Consider the following 19,489-nt stretch of genomic DNA (forward strand, 5'->3'; position numbering starts at 1 on the left):
GATGGATGGATGGATGGATGGATGGATGGATGGATGGATGGATGGATGGACGGACGGTCGGACGGACGGCGAAGGAGGAGACCACCAAAAACAGCAGCAGTGGTCAGTTCAGGTGAACACCTGCCTGTTTGCTTCAGATCAGCTGTTCAAATCTCTGCAGGTTCAAATAAAAGGTGCACCAGGACTTTCAGCTGAATCTCTCAGGGGCCACAGCTGTACGGACGATAAACAATAACTGATAACTGATAACTGTCCTTTCTGAATTTTTGACTGTTTTTGTTTCACTTCATCCTAGAACCAAAACATTTATAACATAATAACAGTTTAGAGATTCTAGTAATATTTTCTTAGGATCCATTAAAGATCAAATGCAATTGGAAATTTTTCTCAACTTCCAGTATGAATTTAAACAAACACTTTATGAACTTAACATTATAAAATTTGTTTAGGAAATTTAATGTTCAAGGACACCGCTTAAGAAAAAAATTGTTTAATAAGAAAAGTAAGAAGTGAAAAATGTACAAAAATAAAAACTACTGCCTCCAACTAATTATTGTGTATCTGTGTGTCCCTTGTCTCACGGGCTTCATCCAGAAGAAGACACAAGTGTTGTTCCTGCTGTGTCCGCTTCAGTTCTTCATGTTCATTCAGTGATGAAATAAAACTTTTCTTTACTGGACTCTTTTCTCTTTCTCTAGACTAGAAAGAAGAAAAAGGTGGTTAATTCAAGCTACATACTGTTTTTGAATAAATGCATAAAACAAAGAAAGGTGCAGCTAACAGCTATAATAGATATATTAATAATAAGAAACTGATAAAATAAGAAAATGAAAAATAAATTGATTTAAAAATAATGAAAATAATATAATAATAACAATGGATATATGAATCAGAAAGTATTATACAGATATAGATATTCTTTATTGTCATTCGCACCACATGTGGTACATGTGGTGGATCAAAATTATGTACACAGGGTCCCAGTTACATCCAACAATAAAATGTAAAAGAAAAACAGTCATAAGATCTAAGATATGAACTAAGAAAAACGTCAACTAAAAATATGATAAGCTCTAATAGCATAAAAACAATAAACACAATACGCCGAACAGCAGCACGGACATGAGTCTGTGTGAACAGACGAGCACGAATGAACACAGCAACAAGAAACAGATCAGCAGCAACATGAAACTGATCAGCAGCAACATGATGTGATTTTTCACAGTGATTATCCTGGTTAGATATTCATAAGGCTGCACAAACTCAAGTTCATGTTGCTGTTTGACGTATTGTTTTGATTGTTTACTGCTATTAGTGCTTAGTGTTTTATTAGTAGATGTTTTTTAGTTGATATTTTTCTTAATTCATATCTTAGATCTTATTACTGTTTTTATTTTACATTTTGTTGTCTGTAACTTGGACCATGTGTACATAATTTCATCCCAATTCAGTATTCATTCAACATTTTATTTTTTTACTTTAAAAATAAAATAAAATCAAGTCCTTATCGGCACAAATAAAGTGATGTGGAACATGTTGCATCTGTTCTTACCGAGCACAGAAGCTGCAGCGTTGTGCTGCTCTGTGAGGTGCAGCTGGGCTGTGATGGAGCTCTGTCAGGTGCAGACTCCGCTGATGGAGCAGAAGCCGGGAGGCTTGGAGGGTTTAATGTGGAGTTTAGAGTTGAACCGTCATGCGCTGAAATATGTTCTGGATAAAATACAGTGAGAAACGAGACCGGAGGACAGTTAGCGTTCATGCAAATTAGCTTAGCATCGTAGCACCGACGTTGTCCTATTATGGCGTCAGCCTCTTTTGTTAGTTAAAAATATGTTCAGAACCGATTGGATGAGTAACTTAAAATATGTTTAAAGATAGAAAACACTCACCATCTTCTATAAATGATTCAAGTAGAGCAGTGGCCGTGTCCAAACCACCCTCCAATCCTCCATCTAGCTCGCTTTGACTTTTTTCGTCGGCCACCAAGCACAACAACACCTGCACTTCTGCATTTGACCACGGCTTTGATATTATTGTTTTTGTATAGCTTCAAAATACTAAAAAGATATGCTCCTCGAGTTATCGCTAATAGCAAGCGGGAGAGAAAAAATGGCGGATCTGGTTGTTTGGAAAGACTCCACAGACCACCCCCCGGCGCCCCCGCTCCCCCCCAACCCCCCCCCCCCCCCCCCCCCCCGACCAATCAGTGACCGACAGTGTTTCTGGCGTCACGGCTCGGCTCGCTTGGACCCCTTGAGAAGCCGGGCCAGAATTTAGGGAGGCGAGCCGGTTCCAGGAACAGTGGAAAGACCTCAAACGTGCGTGAAGCCGGAAATATCCGACCCGCGCCGTGATAGCGGAAAAGGGGCATTAGGTTAATGTGGAGGGTATTTTGAAATTTTCCAGATGGCACTCTTGAGCCGTTTCTGTTGTGATTTTTGCAATGCCCTTAAAATATGTAATTTTTCAGCAGTCCTGATGCGTCCGCCAAATTTGGTGAGTTTTTGGATATGTTAAGGCCCCCAAAGGCCAATTCATTTGACGGAAAACTTTCTGCTCGGGCCTAATGAACAGAGCGATTACAGCAGCGCTTCGCTGCTCGGGCCTAACAAGACATCTAACCTAAGCTAATCAGAAGCTCCTGTTACATTCCACCAGCTAGGATTGGCTGGAAATAAGCCTGTCAAGTGTCAAGGAGGGCAGGGCCCTCCCCCTATATATGGGTCTATTGCTGCATTGACAGTAAATTAAAAAACCTCCTCGCAATGAGTAGAAGTTCCCACCAGCTCCATGTACTGTCTCTCTCTCAGAGCTTAACTAAACTGTCCGTAGATGCATGCACATGCTCAGTCGCTGGATGCTTTGCTCTGGGTCAGCAGAGCGCCACACAGAGTAGCTGTTCATTTGTAGCCATACTGCTTAAAAAAAAAAAGGCTAACTACTGCTTCTCTCACTGTATGTTAGTCGTTTCCAGAGTACCAATAATCCCGCTGTTCAAGCTACCCACCAGGAAGCAGCCAGGCTCCCACTAGCCTTGCCACACCTGGGGCCTCATGTACAAAGACTTGAGTGGATTTCCTACTGAAACGTGGCATATGCTCAAATAAAAAAATTAAAAAAAAACAGCCTATGCACAAATAAATCCAGAAGTATGAAACTGCATACACATGAATCCAAGCACACTTCCTTCGTAGATCCCAGTCAACGTGGAATTGAATTACATTAAGAACACAGTGTCGCTGCAAACTGCTTTAATGCTGGTCTGTTCAGCTGCATTGTGGGTCATTTGATACACCTGGTTGATATACGGATCATTCCATCCCACACAGCTGGCATGGCTCAACTCAGGGTGGACTGGCTCAGTCCTGATCGATCTGCCAGCCCCCTCAGGAATGTAGTATGAACATATGCTGATATATTCATAAATTAAACGGATTCTTTCATTTTTCTGGACTGTATAATGACGTGCATCTGATTTTAGAAATGTAACGTGAGACGTTAATTATCTTTGACTCACCAACGACAGTGGGTCATTTATTAACAGAATCAAGTTTAACACATCACACATTTACATTAATTGGCAAAATATGGAAAATAACAACATGGCTAATTTTAGCAAGCTGTACAATTTTGATTAACCACACGGCGGTGGTTGAAAACTTTACACAGACATTTCTAAAATATCTGGAATGATTTCTACTTGATAGAAGAATTTTAAAGATGGGAAATGAAGTTTAGAGGGAGAAAAAGATGGATGAGGGAGAATGTTGTGTCGGCGTCAGAACGGCACTCTCCGGGTTTTTCTCAGCTTCTTCCCCCAGTACACTTACGTGGTATAAATCAACTCTTTTACCTGGAGATGTCCCTGGTACGAAGTTCCATTTAACGCACCCTTTCAGCGTCTCTGTAGGAACAGCTGTGAATCGTCCGAAGTAGTGACAGTACTTGTTCGACACAAATTCACCTCACGAGTGGACTTCACATGAGTGGAGTCCGTCAGAGTTCCACTTAGAGGTGGAAGATGTTATAATCCCATAAGACTCGGAAGAGCTCTGTGGTCATGTCAGGATTTTCCTGTTTCCCAGCACGGGAGCTGCAACGACTGAAGCCGGAGCCTGAAGCGACTGGACTTCTGCAAACTCTCCACCCGACTCGTTTGAACTAGGAAGTACCGACATTTTAAAGGGCTCTATTTCCGGTTCATTTGGGAGTTTCTGATTGGTCAATATCGACCAGACAGGGGTGTGTTTTGTGACGTAAGAGGTCACTAGGAGTCAGAAAAACAGCAAGAATGTTATGGAACAGATTGAAAATGTTTTTAGAGACAGAGAGAGAAATGTTTGGACGAGTTGGCGGAAAACAGGTGCCAACAGGTGCCAGCTTCTCTATTTACGTCTGAGAGGATTTAAAAACATGACAGCTCGTTCCAACACTTGTCTGCGTTTGACTCCAACCTTGGACCAACTTACCCTGCTCATTCAAAGACAGAAAATCAGAAAATGCATAATTATTCTGTAACAGACCTTAACATGAATTCTAACTTTGCATGAGGATTAAAATCATTATTACTGTTTCACAGTTAATAAAAAATGATTAGTTCACTACAACATCTAAAATGGTTTGAACTAAAAACACTTTGATTATCAAACATTTGTAAAATAGTAATGATAATAGAAAAGTAGTCTTCTTTCACTTGATTAATTCAAGAAAGAAAGTCTCAGGATGGGTCAACCTGTATTTCTGGATTCAAATCAATGAAATGACAGTTTCTGTCCCATAAGGTGCCTAAGGTCAAGGTTTTGACATCAGGCCTAGTTCACTACAGGAATGACCCTGTTGCTATAGGAACCTCAGTGTGGTCAGCAGCTGTATTTGCTCTCTGTGTATTCACCATTTGTTATATCTTCTAATAAGGCTAAAGCCATTGTTGTTAAAGGTATTTTTTGAACCACTTTGTGCAACTTTTATATCCATTCATCTAATTTCATAAATGTGGATGTATTAATAGTTGGACAGTTTCCCAGCATCACCTTAGTGTCTCCAATGGACCAGTAACCGTAGAAACATGCGTACACCAGCCATGAAGTTGGCGTGGGGATGCACACATTTCCACAGTCATTTCAGTCTTGATACATCTGAAGTTCTGAGTGAAAAAGGACATACTCTACATTTTTGTGCTGGTTAGCTTAACTGTCATCAGCAACACATAACTTTACAGACAAATCTTCCTGGGAGTGTCTCTCACCAAGTCACCCTCCTTGCTCTGACATTGCAAGGAAGAGGGAAAGATTTTATCAGTGCAGCGACAGCCCTACATATAGGGGGAGGACCCTGCCCTTCTTGACACTGACAGGCTTATTTCCAGCCAATTCTGGCTGGTGGAATGTAACACGTCTGAAGGGGTCACTCTTGCTGAGGGCGTTCCCAATGAAAGACACTCACTCATGCTACTCAGAGAATTGGTGTTACGACAGTAATCTAAAGTTTTAAGTTGTAACCGAATTTATTAAAATGGATTTGCTTACAACTGATTGTTTTAAGGCGGCACCGTGGAGCAGTTGGTAGAGCTGCCGCTTCTCAGCAGGCAGGTCGCCCCGGTTCACATCCCGGCCGGGGGCCTTTTTGGGTGGTTTGCATGTTCACATGTGGTAAAAAAGATAATGGATGGATGACTGTTTTAGACCTTTGACCTTCCCTATAAATCAAGTTCAGACTTTTGAATATAAAATTAAAGACCCCCTGTCCTCAAAGTAAGGTATCACCGTAAATATTTTCCTTTTAGTTCAGTCTGGTGGCTTGGATCAGAGGAACCAGACTTAAAGACATTTGGTTGAAATAAGTCCCAAGTTTTTTTTCTTGATGTCTGATTGGCTCAGATCTCAGCGACCTGAGGACTGGGGCCTTCAGAGCTTATTAATGCAAAACAAACATTTTTGTTCCATCATAAAAGTTGCTTGGAAGATGATTTACATGATCTTTAGGTGAAATTTTGACTGTATTTATTTATTAAGTTTATTTGATAGGGACAGACAGACAATAACAGACAAACTGAACTCATGCTGTACAGGTGGCAGAGCAGCTCAGTCAGTGATCCTGAAGACGGTTATGGTTCGGCAACTTTGTATTTATTTATGATTGGGGCGGCTGTGGCTGAGTGGTTAAAGCAGTCGTCCTCCAATGCGAGAGTTGGGGGTTCTAATCCACCAGCAGTCACATGCTGAAGTGTCCCTGGGCAAGACACTGAACCCCTCATAGCCTCTGATGTGTGTCCCATCAGTGTTTGAATGTGATCTAAAGCACTGATTAGTCTCTTTAGAATGATTTGTTCCATTAGCTTTGTAGAGATCTAGTAGAGTGCTGTATGAATGAGTAAATGAGGACACAGATTGGAGTGTAAAGTGCTTTGAGTATCTCTATAAGATAGAAAGGCGCTATATAAGTACAGTCCATTTACCATTTACCATGATTTCTGTCTTACCCTGCATGCTGTCTGAAGTGGGGACAGTGCTCTGCTGACCCTCAGGTTCCTGAGACGACAGAGACTTTTCAGACTCCATGGTGAGGGACATCCCCTCCATCAGGTCCTCCACCATGTCACTGACACACAACTACACAACAAAATACATCAACCAATCAGAGACACCAGAGCTTCTTCTGTCTGAACTTGTTTCTGTAAAGCTCAACACCAACCTTCTGCAACTGAGGATCTACCCTCCAAATCCTCAGAGTCTGATCCCTGGACCAGGTGACCAGCTGGAAGTCCTTAGACCCTGCACAACAAGACAGTCAGTCAGGCAAACAGCAGCACATCTTGACCCTGTCAGGTACACATTACCAGTCAGTGACATTATGTGAAATGTTTCAGTTCAGTTTCTGTCATCCACCAATTTAGCTGAATCAGTGTTTGAAACGTTTTTTTCTGATGGATCCAAGTCTGAACATTCAGACATCTGATATAACTGGGTGATGATTAGATGACACACACTCAGACATGGTCTGAGAAACAAGGAAAGCTTTTAGAGTTCAGAGACTTGAAGAAGAAAAAAAAGAAATGTTGGTTGCAATTTGAGAGTTAAGAGAAATAAAGAGAATAATAAGTAGTTGTTTGAGACTCCACCAGCCTCTCTTCTGCTCACAGCTCTCATTTGAATGTTTCTCAATAAAAGTTCAACAGAAACTATTGTGGCTAAATATCACCATTATTTATTTTTATTTTTTCTTCTTTCGGCTGCTCCCTTTTTCAGGGGTTGCCACAGCAAACTAAGTCGCATGAAGACGTGCAAATTGGTTTTACACCAGATGCCCTTCCTGATGCAACCACAGACCACCAAGCTACCACAGCCCTCTGTGTGGAGCAGAGAGCTGCTATCTATGACATCTGGGGGAGTGGATGGTGGGGGTTAAGGGCCTTGCTCAAGGGAGCAGAGTGGGGCAAATGAGGGTGGAGGCAGTTGTGGGTGCTTCACCTATCCCATCCACATTTTGATGTTGTCGGAACCAGGAGTTGAACTGGCGATCTTCTGATCACAGGCCCACCGTCTAACCTCTGTGCCACCACTCCCTTTATTCTATACTCCCATTATTCAATATGATCATTAAGTAAAAATAGATGACAAAGAGTCTAAATGACAGAAAACAGTTTCAAAACGTCAAAATCAGTCAGAAGAGCACCAGAATCCCAAAACGCAAACTTGTAGACTTGGACACTTTTATACCTTCCTTGTGCATCTCTACAGATAATTTATCTCTCATTTTATCACTTGTCACTTATAAGGGATAACAATCTGTGTTAGCCTAACTGAAACCCCAGGCCCCAGCCCAGACTTCATGGACTTCATGGAGTCTGTAATTCCTGTCCACGTAGGCTCAACAATAACGTCTTATTTCTTGAAACTTATTTTCATAGTTGGTGGTGATAAGACCTTACAAGTATATCATATCCTAAGTTATTACTAATGGTATAACAAAAACACTTTCTACCTCTGCCCAAAAAGTTGACTTCAAAACTCAACAAAGTTCACTCAGGCTGTCTGAACGGTTTCTTTCTTTTGTTGATATATTTCGTCCTTCATCCAAAGGACTTCATTAGTCCGAGGAGCCACAACAAACTCGGTCCCACAAGCAGCACACTCGCATAGTGGTTCAACCAGTTTGCTGATGATAAGATGGTTTCTGGGGCCCACCCTCTCCCCCGTTGACTCCTCTGAGGCAGCCATAGCCAAAGTTGTTCAAAACATGAAAGTTCATGCTCAATAATCCAGGTAAAAATACAACAAAGCTTAAATCAGGTAATCTGGATGGTTTCTTTTTTTTTTGGCGAGACATTTCGTTCTTACTCCCAAGGATTTCATAAGCACACTCACAGTGAGTGCTTTGTAAGCACTCACTGTGAGCAGTGAGTGCACTGTAAGCACTGTAAGCAATCCCATACCGTAAATTCCATTTTAAGCGTGCCTCGGTCTGCCAGCATGGAGGCCTCCGTTGACATCTGCAATGACTTTACCAGATACTTTGCTGATAAGGTAGAGTTGATTAGGTCATCCATCCCCCAGTCCACAACTGATCCTTCTGTCTTTGTCCCTTGCTCAGCTGTCTTCAAACAGTTTGAACCCATTTCACTCCCATTTCTAAACAAAGTTGCTGATCAGATGAAACCCTCCGGTTCCCCCGCTGACCCCATTCCTGCATCGTTTTTCAAACAAGTTCTACCCACGATTGGACCCTCTGTTCTTACTATTATAAATAGTAGTATTGTGATAAGTGTGGTTACCGATGTTTTCAAACATGCAGTAGTTCATCCGTTAATTAAGAAACCTGGACTTGACCCTTCGACTTGCTCAAATTTCAGACCAATCTCAAAACTTCCCTTCCTGTCCAAAATCCTGGAGAAAATAGTTTTCATTCAATTAAACAAGTTTTTGAATGAGAACAGAATCTTCGAAATTTTTCAATCTGGTTTTAAGCAACTCCACAGCACTGAAACAGCATTAGTAAGGGTTTGTAACGACATTATGAACTCAAACGATTCTGGTCAATTTGTGGTACTTGTGCTCCTGGACCTTACTGCTGCTTTTGATCCTGTTGACCACAGTATCCTTATATCACGGCTGGAACAGTGGGTTGGGATCACAGGTGCTGCATTAGAATGGTTCCGCTCATACCTGAGTGGCAGGAGTTTCTGTGTCAAGGTTGGTAATAATGTATCCGCCTCATTACCTCTTTCATGTGGGGTCCCACAGGGTTCGATTCTTGGATCCCTTCTGTTCTCGCTTTATTTGCTCCCACTGGGGTCCATCCTGAGGAAACACGGTCTTTCATTCCATTGCTATGCTGATGACTGCCAGATCTACCTGCCTGTGAAACCAGTAAGTGTTTCCTCCATTCACCCGCTGTTAAAATGTCTGGATGACATTAGGGCCTGGATGGCTTCAAATTTCTTAAGTTTTAACAATGACAAGACCGAAGTCATTGTTTTTAGCCCTAGCTCAATTGCCACCACTAATCCTGTCAACCTGGACTCTCTTCAGCCATATCTGAAGCAGTCTGGTAAAAATCTCGGGATGGTTTTAGACTCTGATTTTAAGTTTGACAAAAAAATCAACTCTGTTCTGCAGAAAAGCTTCTTCCAACTCAGACAGGTAGCTAAACTCAAGCCAATGTTGTCCAGACCCGACCTTGAGAAACTAGTCCACGCCTTTGTCACGACCTGATTGGACTATTGCAACGCACTGTATGCTGGGATCAGCCGGGCCTTCATCTCACGTCTTCAGCTTGTCCAGAATGCTGCTGCTCGGCTTTTAACCGGAAATCGTAGGTCTGAACATATTACTCCAGTTCTGTCCTCCCTTCACTGGCTCCCTCTTCATACGAGGATAGTTTTTTAAATTCTTCTGCTGACCTTCAAATGCCTAAATGGCCTCGCACCCCTTTACCTCTCTGAGCTTCTGGAACCTTACGTTCCCTCTCAGGCCCTGAGATCATCCGATCAGCTGCTTTTGGCTGTTCCAAAAACAAGACTGAAGCTCAGAGGAGATCGGGCTTTTTCAGTCATGGGCCCCAAACTGTGGAACAACCTGCCCCCCAACATCAGGCAGGCCACCTCCCTTCCTCACTTCAAATTCCTGCTAAAAACACATCTGTTCGCTCAGGCATTTCACACAGTGTAAATTGTTCTAGTGTTTTTTAATCTGTGACTTTATGTTTTAAATGCTTTTTATTAATTCTTCAGTTATTATCATTATTAGTGTATTGTATAGATATGTTTATATATTTTTCTCTTTAATTTACTCATTGATTGTTGTTGTTGTTAAGCACTTTGATAACAGGTTCTGTTTTAAATGTGCTCTATAAATAAAGTTGACTTGACTTGACTTTGACTAGGCAAGACAAACTCTGCCTTCTCAATAACAGGAGGTGGGTGGCGATTTCACCACCTACTCTGACAATTTTTTTCCCTTTGGAGTCAATCGATGAGCCATGCGAGATAGTCTCATTACCAATTTCAGTCGCTCTAGCGGGAAAGACACAGCCTCTCAGAGACTTCATTTTAATTTGTCACAAGTACAGACTTTAAACTACATCAGTTTTTAAATCGTGTTGATAGGCCAAGTAAAATTAGAGGTGTGATAAATAGTCCACGCCACATCTATTTCTGAAAATCATCATCATATCTGAAGCGCGTTGGAGTGAGAGGCTGCAGCAAAGATGGGCAGTCTCGGGGACAAAACAACCCCATCATCCTCTGATTTCATCTCCTACCCCTGTCAAACAGATAAACAACCTCCCTCCTTCTTTCTGACGGAGGCTTGATGTTATTTGTCCAGTGCCAAACAATCTACAGGAATAAGAATATAAAGACACATAAGTTGAAAGGAGTTCAGTGCAATAAAGACAGCAATAGTGGGAGTGAGTCATGAGGTTTGAGAGATTTGTGATATTTAGCGTGTTTGGGTTTTATAGTTAAGGTGAAGTTTAGTGTATTTAGTTTAGTCAGTTTTAGAGTGTTTGGTCATCAGACCACAGGACATGGTTCCAGTAATCTGTTCTTAGTCTGTTTACCTTCAGCAAACTGTTTGTGGGCTTTCTTGTGCATCATCTTTGGAAGAGGCTTCCTTCTAGGACGACAGCCATTACAGGCCAGTTTGATACAGTGTGTGGTGTATAGTCTGAGCACTGACAGGCTGACCCCTACCCCTTTAACATATGCAGCAATGCTGGCAGGATGCATGTCTATTTTCAAAAGACAGCCACTGGATATGACACAGAGTGTGCACTCAACTTCTTTGTTCGGCCATGGCGAGGCCTGTGCTGAGTGGAACCTGTCTTGTTAAACTGCAGGTCTTGGCCACTATGCTGTAGCTCAGTTTCAGGGTGATAGCAATCTTCTTATAGCCTAGGTCAGGGCTATTCAATTGACGGGCCGGGTGGCAAATCAGGCCCACGGGTGTGCTCAGTTAGGCCCACCAATGGATTTATTTTTAAATTAAACTAGATTTTAAATCATAAAACAACCTTACTTAATGAGAACAACTGCTGGATGAGCTCTTGGCTTTCAAGAACTGTGCCCCACCGAGAAATTTAGTTGAATGGCCCTGGCCTAGGCCATCTTTATGTAGAACAACAACTGTTTTTTTTTCCAATCTTTGGAGAGTTCTTTGCCATGAGGTACCATGTTTCAGGTTCAGGTTTCAGGTTGGGTTAATTTGTCATATGTAAAAATCAACACAAGGTCAACAATGCAATAAAATGCTACGGATGTGAAGAACCGCCTCGACTCGCCAAAAAAGCAACAACAAATACTAAAGCATGCAACAAAAATACAAAAACAAGGTGCCAAAAGTGAAAAGGAAAGGCATCTACAGCATCCATCCATCCATCCATTATCTTCCGCCTGTTTCGAAGTTGGGTCGCGAGGGCAGCAGTTTGAGCACAGAGGCCCAGACATCTCTTTCCACAGCCACCTCTTCCAGCTCTTCTGGGAGGATCCCAAGGCGTTCCGAGGCCAACCGAGAGACATAATCTCTCCAGCGTGTCCTGGGTCTCCCCTGGGGTCTCCTCCCAGTTGGACATGCCTGAAGCACCTCCCTAGGGAGGCGCCCAGGGGGCATCCTTACCAGATGCCCAAACCACCTCAACTGGCTCCTCTCGACAAGGAGGAGTAGCGGTTCTACTTTGAGTCTCTCCCGGATAAATGAACTTCTCACCCTATCTTTAAGGGAGAGTCTGGCTACACTGTGGAGGAAACTCATTTCAACCACCTATCATTCTTTCAGTAACTACCCAGAGCTCATGACCATAGGTGAGAGTAGGAACATAGACCGACTGGTAAACATAGAGCTTTGCCTTACATCTCAGTTCTCTCTTCACCACAACAGACTGGTACAAAGTCCGTAATACTGCAGATGCTGCACCAATTCGTCTGTCAATCTCATGCTACATTCTTCCCTCACTTGTGAACAAAACCCCGAGATACTTGAACTTCTCCACTTGAGGCAGAACCTCAATCTCGACCCAAAGAGAGCAATCCATCCTTTTCTGGTTGAGGACCATGGCCTAAGAATTGGAAGTGCTGATTCACATCCCAGCCGCTTCACACTCGGCTGCAAACCGCTCCAGTGAGAGCTGAAGATCACGGCATGAGGACACCAATGAACAGAATCAGTAACAATGGGCAGCCATGGTGGAGTTCAACTCCCACCCTGAAGGGGTCCGACTTACTACCGGCAATGCAAACCAAACTCACGCACCGCTTGTATAGGGACTGAACAGCCCATAACAATGGTCCTCCAATCCCATACTCACGGAGCACCCCCCACAGTGTACCCTGAGGAACATGATCGAATGCCCTCTCCAAGCCCACAAAACACATGTAGAGTGGATGGGCAAACTCCCATGACCCTTCGAGGACCCTAGTGAGGGTAAAGAGCTGATCTAGTGTTTCACAGCCAGAACGGAACCCATACTGTTCCTCCTGGATCTGAAGTTCGACCAACGATCGGACTCGCTTCTCCAGTACCCCTTAATAAACCTTACCAGGGAGTCTAAGGAGAGTGATGCCCCTATAATTGGAGCACACCCTCCGATCCCCCTTTTTTTTAGAGGGGAACAACCACCCCAGTCTGCCAATCCAGTGGCACTGCCCCCGATGTCCATGCAATGTTACAAATGCATGTCAACCAAGACAGCCCCACAACATCTAGAGCCTTAATGAAATCAGAATGAACCTCATCCACTCTCTGAGCCCTGCCGCCTGGGAGCTTTTTAACTACCTCGGCAACCTCAGCCACATTTATGGATGGATAAACCTCAAAGTCCCTTGACTCAGCATCCTCCAGTGCTGGTGGGATTGAGAAGGTCTGAGAAGTATTCCTTCCACCCCCTGACGACATCATTGGTTGATGTCAACAGCAGTCCACCTTAACTGAACACAGTGTTAGTAAAGTGCTGCTTTCCCCTCCTCAGGTGCCTGATGGTTTGCCAGAATCTCCTCGTTCCAATCGACAAGTTTCTATCCAAGGTCTCACCGAACTCCTCCCACATCCGAGCTTTTGCCTCCGCAACAGCCAAGGCTACGGACCGCTTGGCCCTCCGGCACTCCTCAGCTGCCTCCGGAGTCCCACTGGCCAACAAGGTCCGATAGGACTCCTTCTTCAACTTGACAGCTTCCCTAACCCAGGATGTCCACCACCAAGTTTGTGGATGGCCACCACGAGAAGCGCCGACAACCTTGCGGCCACAATTCAAGGCAGCTATTTCAACAAGTGAGGTGTGGAACACGGCCCACTCAGACTCCATGTGCCCCACCTCAGCTGGGATGTGGTTAAAGCTCTCCCTGAGGTGTGAGTTGAAGATCTCTCTGACGGGTTCTTCTGTCAGGCGTTCTCAGCAAACCCTCACTACACGTTTGGGTCTACCGGGTCTGTCCAGCATCGTCCCCCGCCATCTGATCCAACTCACTACCAGGTGGTGATCAGTTGACAGCTCAGCTCCTCTCTTCACTCGAGTGTCCAAAACAAATGACCACAAATTAGATGACACAACTATGAAGTCTATCATCGATCTACGACCTAGAGCGTCCTAGTGCGAAGTGCACTTATCAGAGTCAGAGTCAGAGTTTCTTAATTGTCATTCGCACCTCATGTGGTATATGTGGTGGAGCGAAATTATGTACATGGGGTCCCAGTTACATCCAACAATAAAATGTATAAGAAAAACAGTAATAACATCTAAGATATGAACTAAGAAAAACATCAACTAAATATACACTTAGCACTCCTCAACTGCTCCTCAACCTCCTTCCTGAGGGGAGTGGGGCAAAAAGTGTGTGCTGGGTGAGTGGGGTCCTTCATGATGCAGGTGGCCCTCTTCCTGCATCTGGAGGCGTAGATGTCTGTGATGGTGGGGAGGCTGATTCAGACAGACTTCTGTGCAGCCTTCACCACTCTCTGCAAAGCTTTTCTTTCTGCAGCTGTGCAACCTCCATGCCACACATTGATGCTGGAGCACAGGATGCTCTCCACTGCACACCTGGAGAAGGAGGTGAGGACTGAGCTTCCCAGACCAGCTCGCCTCAACCGTCTGAGGAAGTAGAGTCTCTGATGAGCTTTCTTGATCAGGCTGGTGGTGTTGTTGCTCCAGCTGAGGTTGTCATTCATGTGTACACCCAAGTACTTGTAGCTGGAGACCACTTCCACCGCGGATCCTCTTATGTTCAGGGGTGTGTGGATGTTTTTGTTCCTTCTGAAGTCCACAATCATCTCCTTTGTCTTCTTCACATTGATGTGAAGGTTATTCTCTTTGCACCAGCTCTCCAGGTGTTCCACCTCTTGCCTGTAGCTGGACTCATCATTGTTTGTGATGCATCCCACCACCGCTGTATCATCTGCAAACTTTACAATGTGACAGCCTGGATGGGTAGCTGCACAATCATACGTGAGCAGAGTAAACAGGAGGGGGCTCAACACACATCCCTGAGGAGAGCCAGTGCTGAGGGTTATGGTGGAGGAGGAGAGGTTGTGGATCCTCACTAACTGTGGTCTGTTTGTTAAAAAGTCTAGTACCCAGTTGCAAATGGAGGGGCTTAGTCCTAGTGTGGATAGTTTGTCCATCAGGGTTTGGGGGATCATGGTGTTGAAGGCGGATGTGAAGTCCACAAAGAGCATACGGACGTGAGTTTTTCTGCTCCAGGTGGTTGAGCGCAGTGTTGACCACAGAGGAAATTGCATCCTCTGTTGATCGGTTCTCACGGTATGCATACTGATGAGGGTCCTCGTTGATGTTGATGGTTGTTTTGATGCGAGTCATGACCAGTTTTTCAAAGCATTTAGCGACTATCGGGGTGAGGGCCACTGGCCGATAGTCATTCAGACTAGTCACTGTAGAGCTTTTTGGGACTGGGATGATGGTGGCAGTCTTCAGGCAGGTGGGAACTGTCTTCAGGGTAAGTGAGGTGTTAAAGATGTCTGCCAGCACCTCACAGAGCTGATCAGCACATTCCTTCAACACTTTTCCGGGGATGTTGTCTGGGCCAGTTGCTTTGTGCGGATTAATCCTCCTGAAGGTACTCCTTACTTCTGCTGAGGTCACGCTGAGATGCTCTTCATCCGGTGGCGAGGTGAGTCTGGTGCTGGGTGGTCTGTTCGGGTCTTCAAAGCGTGCATAGAACTTGTTGAGGGCATCAGGCAAAGATGGGTCTTTGGGGCATTGTTCACTCCTTCCTTCATAATCTGTTATGCACTTAATGCCCCTCCACATGCTCCGAGGGTCTTGTGAGATGAATTGACCCTCGATCCTCTTTGCATATGTGCCCTTGGCCCTCTTAAAATACTAGCAACCAGCTCTTTTCTTGTCCTACTCAGCTCCTCTGAGTTTCCAGACCTGAAGGCAGTGTTCCTGGCTTCCAGCAGGGTACGCACCTCTGCATTCAGCCAAGGTTTTCTGTTTGGGTAGCTTTTAACATTTCTGATAGTGGAGACGGTGTCAGTACATGTACTAATGTAACCCAGAACTGAGAATGTGTATTGGTCAAGATCAAGCGAACCTCCATTTTCAGCAGCTTCTCGGAAAACCTGCCAGTCTGTTCGATCAAAACAATCTCTCAGTATGGGGCCACTGTCCTGGATCCAGCATTTAACTTTCTTTTATCTTTTATGGACACCCTTATGTTCGAACATGGTGTTTGTGATGGACAAACTACGACTAGCACAGAAGTCCAACAACAGAACACTGCTCGGGTTCAGATCAGAGAGGCCGTTCCTCACAGTCACAATCCCAATGAGAGTCCCTGTATAAATAAAAGGATAAATGTTGTAGGCTTTTGTTTTTATTGACACAAGAGCACTGAAGGTTGTCTCAGACAGGTAAGTAGTGCTGAATGGAAGAATAACCCTCATCACTGTGTGGTTGGCCAGTCTGGATGCAAGGATTTGTCCTTTGGCAGTCCAAAACTTTTTGTATCCATTTTCTTGGAAATATTTTTTGGATACAGGATCAGCTTGGAGGTCACAAAGTTCATCTTCACAGCCAAGGAGACGCGCGCAGGCGATTAGCAAATAAATAAATCCATCCATCCATCATCCATCCTCACCCGCTTCTTCCTTTTTGGGTCGGGGGTCGCTGGTGCCCATGTCCAGCCATCACTGTGCGAGAGGCAGGGGACACCCTGGACAGGTTGCAAGTCCATTTCTAACTGATGGTTCAGCGGATGTGTGCAGCTGATGACAGGTTGTCCATCTGAGCTTAACGCAACTTTTTTTAATAAGCGGCCCGTCAGACCTGCCTCCTCCTCAAAAAGTAGATTAACACAATTTTATATTGTGCATTTTTATTTAGTTTTCTTTGTGCTATGATTCATAAAACTGCATCAAAGCCTCTTCTCACTCAGGCAGCGCCAGCTGAGAGCGGTACTGACATCCTAATAAAGTGTTCTCAAGACAAAGTGACGGTGCAGATTTGGGTTTTTAACAAAATACATTATCTTCAAACATAACCAACATCAGATTCAGAGTCAGAGATTCTTTATTGTCATTCACACCTCATGTGGTACATATGGTGGAGTGAAATTATGTACACAGGGTCCCAGTTACATCCAACAATAAAATGTAAAAGAAAAACAGTAATAAAATTTAAGATATGAACTAAGAAAAACATCAACTAAATATACACTAAGCACTAATAGCATAAAAACATTACGTCGAACATCAGCACAAACATGAACATGAGTCTGTGTGAGCAGATGAGCACGCATGAACACATCAACATGAAACAGATCAGCAGCAGCATGATGTGATTTTTCACAGTGATTATCCTGGTTAGAGATTCGAGTCTAACAGTCTCAGGGAAGAAGCTGTTCTTCAGTCTAGTGGTTCTACACTTAATGCTCCTCAACCTCCTTCCTGAGGGGAGTGGGGCAAAAAGTGTGTGTGCTGGGTGAGTGGGGTCCTTCATGATGCAGGTGGCCCTCTTCCTGCATCTGGAGGTGTAGATGTCTGTGATGGTGGGGAGACTGACTCCAACAGTCTTCTGTGCAGCCTTCACCACTCTCTGCAAGGCTTTTCTTTCTGCAGCTGTGCAGCTTCCACACGAGGGCTCTTCAGTGTTAATCAGGATTTGGTGAAATATCAAACATTAAAATTAAAAATAAAAGCATATTTTCTAAAGTTGTTACTAGGACAAATGGATATTTTTACAATCTCGACCTCTGAGCAGACAAATTATGTGACCCCCCCCCCCATGCTCTCTTGCGCAGTTAACTTTATCAGATTATTTAATAAAGTCATTAAAGTGAAAACAGGATTTCATGATAAAGCCCGTACCGTTTATGTATTTATTTCTTTTAATCTTCACTGATAAAAATATATATATATGTTTTATACATAAAATTTTTTAAAAATCGTTTCCATCCTCCATCCCGGTCTGCCGGGATCGGGATTCAGCCTTCGTGAACAGTCGTTTCTATCCTCCGTCCCGGTCTGCCGGGATCGGGATTCAGCCTTCATGAACAGGCGACACCGGGGTCCAGGCAACAGCCTTCTGCAAGTCAGCAGCTTGAAACTCCAGTGGAGGGGACCGGAGAGACCGGCAGAGCTCCATCTAGCTTGCTCTGAATTTTGTTGTCAGCCACAAAGTAAAAAAATAAACGCCTGCACTTCAGCATTAGAACACAGTGTTGACATTATTATTTAAAAATCTAAAAATAGATCCAGCCGTTACTCCAAGTTCCACGTAATTGCAAATGGCGGATTGGTGAAAAGTTTCTGAGAGATCCAGTGACTCTTCCCCCTGACCAATCAGTGACCGACAGTGTTCTGACAACACGTTTTTGTGAAGGCTCGGCTCCCTTGGACCCCTTGAGAGGAAGGGACAAAAAAAAAAAAAAAGGGACCGTTTCCGCAAAACAGCGCTAGTGGAAAAGCGCTCCAAACCACACTGAACCGAGCTGACCTGCTCTGAGCCGTCACTGTGGAAAAGGGGCAATAGAGACCAACGGAACAAACAAAGATTCTCTCGCTCAGTCACATCTAGGGACAATTTAGAGTTACCAATCAGTCTAACATGCATGTTTTTGGTCTGTGGGAGGAAACTGGAGTACCCGGAGAAAACCCACGCATGCACGAAAGGGAACATGCAAACTCCACCCAGAAAGGCCCTTAGGCCAGGATTCGATCCAGCAACCTTCTCACTGAGCAGCAGAAGCTTTGACTAATTATTTTAAAGGAAATCTCTAGCAATTTGTTTCCATGGTAACCTCAGCGCGAGTCTGTCAGTAGGTCTAACCTTCCTTCTGTGGCCGCCACTGGAACTCCAGCACCACGTCATCATGTCCAACGAAGGCGTGAACCGGACTGTTGAAGTCGAGGGTGCTCCACAGTAACAGGCTGTTCTCCCTCCTCAGCTGAGGAACCATGACGGTGACCAGACCGTTGGAGAATGGCTGAACACACACACACAAAGCACACACATAACAAGCAAAAATCTGAATTGTGAAAGAACTTAACTTTAAGGTTAATGAAAGAAACATCAAAGTCATGCTTAGATTCTTACATTCATAAGACTGTTGCCCTGCAGCAGGTGTGACAGAAAAATGTTTTGTGTGCTTTTAAAATGAAAGCAGACTCACCGTGTACCGGGCCTTCCACACTGGTACCTGACAGGACAGGATGTTTAGGTACTTCCTGGGCTGTCTGTAATCCCAGAACTATAAACACACAGATAAAATTTTACTGAGACAGTCTATATAGATTGTTCAGTCCTGTGCAGAACTCCTGATCCAGTGCTCTTTTCTTTAAATGTTCCTGTCAAGCAGAGGATCCTGTGAACTATAGAAGTGATCTTGAATAACAGTTATCCAGACTGGGAAGCAAAGTATATAGAAATTAGGGTTGGATGAAGAGTTTAGGACTGGACTAAAGATGTTCTCTGATCGAGCCGACCATTCATCACTTCGAGCTGAAACTGTTCTGTAAATCAAACTATCACACAGAATCATTCA

At 44.0% G+C, this 19,489-nt stretch overlaps 1 protein-coding gene across 1 annotated transcript in view; it reads right to left on the reverse strand.

The window, feature by feature from the left end:
- Positions 1–19,489, reverse strand: part of wdr59 (WD repeat domain 59) — a 168,670-nt gene that overhangs the window by 103,291 nt on the left and 45,890 nt on the right. The window contains exons 9-12 of the mRNA XM_037694860.1: positions 19,118–19,195; positions 18,775–18,931; positions 6,691–6,770; positions 6,462–6,608 (exon numbers count right to left, since the gene is read on the reverse strand). Of these exons, the coding sequence (XP_037550788.1) occupies positions 6,462–6,608; positions 6,691–6,770; positions 18,775–18,931; positions 19,118–19,195 (462 nt within the window). The remainder of the gene's footprint in view (positions 1–6,461; positions 6,609–6,690; positions 6,771–18,774; positions 18,932–19,117; positions 19,196–19,489) is intronic.

The sequence above is a fragment of the Nematolebias whitei genome, chromosome 2 (assembly GCF_014905685.2).
Source record: "Nematolebias whitei isolate Nwh7 chromosome 2, NemWhi1, whole genome shotgun sequence".
In the NCBI taxonomy this organism is placed as follows: domain Eukaryota; kingdom Metazoa; phylum Chordata; class Actinopteri; order Cyprinodontiformes; family Rivulidae; genus Nematolebias; species Nematolebias whitei.